Raw genomic sequence first — 7,307 nt, 5'->3', positions numbered from 1 at the left:
TGTTTTGACTTGACTTTTTTTCAATCACTGGTATCAGCCACAATGTTAAAGTCTGATGTTTGTTTCGCATTGGCAAGCTTCGTCCATTTAAATGAAAAAATAAATAAATAAAATAAAGTTTAGACGAGATTAAATAGTGCAAACGGCTGTATTGTGTGTGTATAAGGGGTCGTTGCGTGCTGGAGTTGGGGAGTGGAAAAAGAATAAATAAAAGAAAAAGTCAGTTGTCCATCCATACTATTCTGCCTGAGCAAAGAGTACAAAATCTGCAAAATGTAATGATTCCTAAACTTATTTCATGAACAATAGGCAGGCTATTAACTTTCCATCACCATTTGCTGTCAAAGAATTTTGAAATTTATGTTGGCCTGATGCTTGTGGCTCATTTTGTTGTTTAACTTTTTCTGGTCATTTTTGCTCCCTTCTTCAGGAGTTAAAATCGATTTTTGTCCATTAGCTGTGCTTTAATGGTGCATGAGTTTAAATTTACAAAGTTTGGCACAACCAGATATGATGCAGTGCTCAAAAGAGTATATATTAAATGAATTAATTTGACAACTTACACAAAGAAGCCCTGGAAGCCTCATATAGCATTTTGGATTTATGCATCTTGATTTTGCTGTATTCTTAAAGTTTTGGTGAATCATTCCATTCTTTTCCAGTCTATCTTTTGTATAATCGACCGCCTTACTTGTACAACGACCTAACACGCTTTACACTTTCATTGTAATGGTAATATTCCAAGTATGGATATGTATTTTTCACCCAAACCCAGGAAATTGCCATTTGAATTCCAAAAACATTTGCAAATTTGAGAATCCATGGAAATATGGACGTGTAATGAGAAGAGGTATAGATGATGGATATCCATTACTGTATCCAAATCCGTAAAATTGTCATTCCTAGTGCGAATCAAATTACTATTGTAGATTAGGTGTAATCAGGTCTAACCAAAATTGCCTTGGTGATGTACCTTGTAACAAATTATAGATACAAGGTGCAATTGTACTTGGTTTACTGTTATGCAGATAGCTACCTAACCTATGATTACTTAAAATCACTAAAGTTTGGCTTGTGGCAAACCCGAAACTCATCCTTAGAGGAATAGATTTTGCAAACCAATTCAATGTTTGCTAGGAATGTATTAAGAGCCAAGTTCTTGCATATGAATTGTTGGCAAGATTTTAATGTTCAATAATTTCCATCTAGCGTTTTGTTTATTTTTTAATTTTTCTCTTCTTTCTGCGGCTGATGGATCCTTAAAGAAGAATATGATGATAACAGTAATTTTGTATGGTCGCTTGTAAGTTATCTAGTATTGATAGAAGAAGACACTCTTATTTCCATAGCCAGCAAGAAGCTACCATTCAGTTGGATCAAAAAAAGGGCAACTTGGAAAGGTATAAATGATCAATTCCTTTGTTGAACGTTTTAATTTTATCTCAAAATTGGTGTGCTGGTGTATAAGTGAGTCATCTAAGAGTAGAATCGTAATATAGACTGTTTTTCCAAAGTTATTGCGACAGACAGATATTCATTTATTTTTAGCATCTTCTATTTGTCTGTGACGTGTGACATTCCAGTATAGAGTTCTCGATTACAGATGGAGCAGCAAAGTGAATGGTACAGAGTGCTTCAACGTCTTGACTGAAGTGAATAGTAAAGAATCTATCATATGATGGTTTGAATGTTTTCCTTCACGAAGATGGTCTTTTTGTGCTCATCTTCTCTTTATCTGAGATTTTTATTACAACAAGTTGAGATACCTATGGAAGGATACAAAATAGTGTTCCCCTTCTGAATTGCTTTCTGGTGGCTCTTTGGAAACCAAGGTTGAACGTCTTTGGTTTTATCAACTTTGGTTTTGGTAGTCTCGTTAACCCAGTGTCTCTTAATTAATTAGTAAGACTTGACACGAGAGTTAGTTTGTGGCTAGAGAATATGCATCGGTTTATAAGCGTTTTGTGTTGTTATTTGTTAGGATCGTCTCTTATGTAAGAAAAGGAAGGGGAATATAATTGTTTGGTAGTTTTAATTGTCTTTTCTTTGACGAGCCATTGAAGAAGAATATAACAGTAATTTCATGATGTAGCTTGCAATTTCTACTCGAGTTGTACAAAATGATTCTCTTCAGTTCCATAGCCATCAACAAGCAAACTCTCAGTTCTATTAAGCCATGGGAGCATGGATAAACCCAAAATCTATCTAATTATTTATTTATCTTAATTGTTAAACAATTTAATTTTATTTCAAATTGGTGTGGTTGTATACAAGTGGTCACTAACAGAAAGATCTCAATATAAAGTGTTTTTGCCATGTTGCTGAAGAGATTCATCCATTTTTAACATCTTGTACCTTTCTGCAAAATCTGGCATTTCAGTGTAGATCTTGATATTGCTGCTGGAGTTGGTGGTTGATAGTACAGAATGCTACTGTTGTTAACCATAGTGAATATCAGATATATAAAATCTCTATTTTTCACTATAGCTTGAATGCTCTCATTCACTACTTTTTTGTTTGATTTATTTTTTGTTCCGCTTTAATAAGCCTTCCTACTTGCAAAATTGTTTTGAGTTAAACTTGGAATGATATATATGTAGTGTTTTTTCGGACAAGTGATTATTTCTATGGAATCTGGAGTTTTCTAGATATTGAGGTTTCTCTTATCATGCCTCTTGTGGAACCAAGATCAATTAGTATTGATAGTCTCTTTTACAGAGTGTCTTTTAATTGATTAGGAAGACTTGGGTTCTTTCCCTTCAGAAAATTTTCTAGCAGAGTAGATGCCGGAGCTATTTCGTGTGGCCGGGTGATGATGTATCTATTAAATTAGCATTGAGCTTGTGCCATCCACTAGGATCACCTTTTTCTCTAAGAAAACAAAAGGGGATTGCGATTGTTTGGCAGTTTTTGCAGAATTGCTCATTGCTTTTCCTTCACTCCTACTTTAGCTAAGAAAACAAAGATTCAATTGTCCATTTGTGATATTGAAAACACAATTGTGAAGTTTTACATGGTTCTGAATCCTTTAGCTAAGAAAATAAAGATTTACTTGTCTATTTGTGGGACATCACGTAGGACATGAGCAGCATGAGCAGCGTAACTTTTCAAGTCTCTGAAAGTCAGTTTACTTTCAAAATTTGAGACACTTACTCTTCCATCTTTTTTCTTTTTATCTTTTGGAGCAATATTAGAAAACTGTTTTTGTCTGTATCACACGTCTTCTAGTATGAGAATCAATTATTTGATTGTGAAAGACCGCGTCTACAGCTGCATGTTACCTCACTCAAACCAATGAAGTTTTAAACTTTATCCTACAAGTCATCTGAAAACATTTTTTTTTTCTTTTGCGTGTTTTAGTTTATTACACACCTCACCTTCTATAATTCTGAGGGAGACTTGATCCTTCTAGACCGCATGTTTTAGGTTGTCCTTTCAGATTTGATCCTCTCTGGTTATTTCTTCTTTTCTGAAACATTAATTTTAAACTTAATCTTATTCATTTTTGAACCTTTGCTTTGGTAGACTTCTTGTAGTACTCAATAGAACTGACAAGCATTAGCATTGTCTTTTATTTTTTCGCTTTTTATTTTTTATTTTTTGGCGTGAAGGGATAATTGGAGCAAAGATATAATGTATTGCCACTGACTTGTCTGTAACAAGGTAATCTTATCCCTGTTTACTACGACTAGATAACTTAAAAAAAAGAAAAAAAAAATACCATAGACGTATTAGGAGATTATATCTTTGTATAGCTTATTAGCCAAGTTTTTTTAACATGTTTTGGATTTGTCTTATATTAATGAAGCGATATACTACGGGCATTATCTTATATATAACGTTTCCAATTCTCTGGCCGCTAGCTCATGCATACATATTGAGGGGTTTCCAATTGCTTCAATATCAATATTGAAGACTTTTATTAACGGTCGTTTTTGGGAACCAGTGGATTTAATTTTACTGGGGGGCAAAACTTAGTGAGTTGTTTTAGTAAAGTTATTTCAAAATATATACACAGTTTTCATTTTTAAATGGCAGGACAAAGCTGCCTGTTCTGGAAGCTGCTAAATTACATTACGATAACTTAAATCAATCACTAAGTTGTAATTAGTGACTCACGAGGAGAACCAACTAAATTACTCGACTTTCTAATAACAACTCAATCGAATTTAAATTGTAGGTAATAAAAGAAATTTAAATGTCTAATTTAATTTATTATAAAGAAACGACACTTACTTTTTACAGTATTCCTAACAATTTTTTAAAATTAATAAAACATAGACTAAATTATGAGTTCAACTTAGGTCCTGTTGGATTGAGGTGTTATAATTTTTTAAGCTGCTGCTATTGAGAAAAAAAAATCTTTAACTATGAGATAAAAAAATTAATAATATATAATAAATATGATTTTTAAATAATAATTTTAACAAAAATAATAAAGATATTATATATTTTTTATCATTCAAGTGGTGGATCAAAACAACATATCTTTCAAAACACAACAATTAATGTTTATAAAATATCTTAGTATTGTAACTTAAAAATTACAGCTACCCTACCTCAGTACAAAACAAGGCCTTAATCAAGTTTTTACATATGTTTCACACACCGTCATATCATTTCATTAAATTAGTGTCTGTGCGTATTCTTAAGTATGGATGTCATTATTTTTTTAATGCAAATATATTGTTAAATTATAATTTAATAACCTGTCTGCACTGATAATTATTAAACTGTAAGGTTTAACAACTTGTTCATGTGAAAAAAAAAAAAAGATATATATATATAGGATTAATTATGCTTCAACACAATCGAGATTCATGCAAAATAAAAATGAAATAAAACAAAATAAAAACAGAAAAGGGGGAAAGACTCGATCGATGAAACCTAGTGGCATAAAAAAAGGCCCAGAATGGGCCCAGAGTTGCATTATAATTACTAAAGGTACTGATTGATTCCTTAGCCAAGAAAGCAATTGATTTCCCGCCTTTAATTTATTTTCACTTTTCACATCCCATAGAATCTGAAGTTGACTGGAAAGAAAACAATAATCCCTCATCATCCTTCCACTCAAAACTACCACATTCTATATCTATTTTGTTTTTGTTAAAATTCTACTTAATTTTTTTTTCCAACGTTTAACTTGTTGCATGTCATGTTTGTTTTCGATTCTAAATAATATCATACGGAACTATTACTTTACTCTTGAAAATTAAACCAAAAAAATACTCAACCCTAGGGACTGAAGTGGAATTTCCCTAACCCAATACTCATGACTTTTATTTCATCTTCCCATTCACGGTTCACCACATGCAAAGCAAAATAATAATGTTCAAAGCACAAGACCAGGATTCAGAAAGAAGATAAGATAAACAATCCAAACAAGCTAGCTTTTCACTATCATCAATCGTACACAATATTAATTAATAATTTTTTTTTTTACAAAAATCAATTCAAAAAGGTAATAATTAATTGGAAAAAAAAAACAAAAATTAAGCAATACATACATGCAAATTAAAATTAAAGTAGCTAGCAGAATAAGCTCAATCAAACAAACTATTAATGAATTCAGAGGCTAGTAGAACAGAGAGTCCCTTGCCTTGCACTCAAAGGTGGTGGGATATTTGGACCGAAAGCCATGACGGCAACACAATTAACATTAAACCTGTACCGTCCCGAAACCCAAGCACCAACCTTCCACCGAAGCTTGCCATTGACTTTGACATTCAGAACAAGCTTTCCGGCCGTCTGATCGCGGCCCACTTCATAAGCGAAGGACGGCGCCACAGGCAATCCAGTTCCGACCAAAGAGGCCGTCAGCAGATTGCTTTCTTGGTGGCCTTGATAGAAGGGAGGAATCGAGGTGTCGACGGTGATCTGTTGGCCTTTGTATGCGGCGTAGGCTTGTATTTGGTCGTAGTAAATGCCAACTTTCTGATTAGGGTTTTTCGAAAATAATGTCAGTTGGATTGAAGAGTTGAGCAGATGAGAGTTTGAGAGATTCAGTAGGTAGATATCGGCTTCTTTGAGAGAGAACTGAGGCTTAGAGGGGTGCAGAATAAGCCAAATCAAGAGTATAAAAGAAATAAGAGAAGTGAAGAATGTCGAGAAAACACAGAATAGTTTCTTGTACTTGAAGTTGTCGGTGTTTATGAAACTTTCCTTGCTTGCACAGTCTTTGGGAGATTTTGAGTAGACTTGAGACATTTGCAAGACAGAGAGAGCAAGTTTACAGGGCTAAGGAATTGGTGGTTGAATCATTCCATTGCCATGAGGGGGTTAAATAAAGGCATGCAATCACTTTGAAGCATGTACAAAGCAGCAATCATTTTGCTCTTTATTTCTTGCTTTTGACTGGCAGCTGCTATGTGGTGGGAACTGGCTATAATTGTATGATATTTACTTAATTATATAATGATTAGTTATTTGGTCTGCCTGACTGATGGCCTCGATCGAGTGTTTTTAAGTAGCTCATTTAGTCGGATTTGGATTTCAGTACTTAGCTAATGTTTTTGTTGAATAAAAAAAAAAGTAATTATTGAATAAGAATATAAAAATAATTGAATTTTAACCTTATATTGTTATACATATGTATGTAGTAGAAGATTTTAAAGAGCTAAGCACAAATTTTCTTAGCACTAAATTCAAATCTACTTAGTACTAAATTCAAATCTACTTAAAATAGGGATTTGAACTATAAATAATTTTTTTAACCTCTTATTTCTCTAAAATTCAAACAGTAACGGATAATTTAATAGCATTTGAATTTAATATTGAGTTGAATTATGCTTAACTCTTTATAACTTTTTGTCACACCTGAATAGATAATAATATACCATTAAAATTTAATTAATGACAAGCGCACGCACTTAAAATAGGTATATATATATTTTTTTTAATATTGTTATACAAGATTGTATATTACATCAAGTATTATAATTAATATTTACAAACAGATTCTACAATTGTGACCTTTTTCGTGGCATATACTCCTCTGAAGCGCTGCTCAGATTCTTTAAACCCTCTCAAATATTCGAGAGTTGGCCACTCCACTCACATTTCGTGAGGGATAGACTAGTTCTACTCAATTATTTGATAATTGAGTGAGGATTGTAAATAACCCTCATAAATACTTTTATGGAGGCTCGAACCCTTACACTCAACATTGTAAGTGCAAGAGTTCTCCCATTGGACCAAAGGCCTATCAGTAAAAACAGATATATTTACTGTTGCAGATTGAATATCTTGTTTGAACATGCATCTCTAAACCGTGGGATCAAATCAATAATGCCTTTGCCCTATAACAA

General features: G+C 33.0%; 1 protein-coding gene across 1 annotated transcript; it reads right to left on the bottom strand.

The window, feature by feature from the left end:
* Positions 1-5,369: 5,369 nt before the first annotated feature.
* Positions 5,370-6,440, bottom strand: LOC102630952 (NDR1/HIN1-like protein 26). The gene has a single exon (XM_006478030.4). The coding sequence runs from the start codon at positions 6,205-6,207 to the stop codon at positions 5,569-5,571; it is 639 nt and encodes a 212-aa protein (XP_006478093.2). The 5' UTR covers positions 6,208-6,440; the 3' UTR covers positions 5,370-5,568.
* Between the last annotated feature and the right edge of the window lie 867 nt (positions 6,441-7,307).

Source organism: Citrus sinensis, chromosome 3 (genome assembly GCF_022201045.2).
Source record: "Citrus sinensis cultivar Valencia sweet orange chromosome 3, DVS_A1.0, whole genome shotgun sequence".
Lineage (NCBI taxonomy): Eukaryota > Viridiplantae > Streptophyta > Magnoliopsida > Sapindales > Rutaceae > Citrus > Citrus sinensis.
The sequence above is the reverse complement of the archived record's forward strand: the minus strand, read 5'-3'. Positions and strand labels throughout refer to the sequence as shown.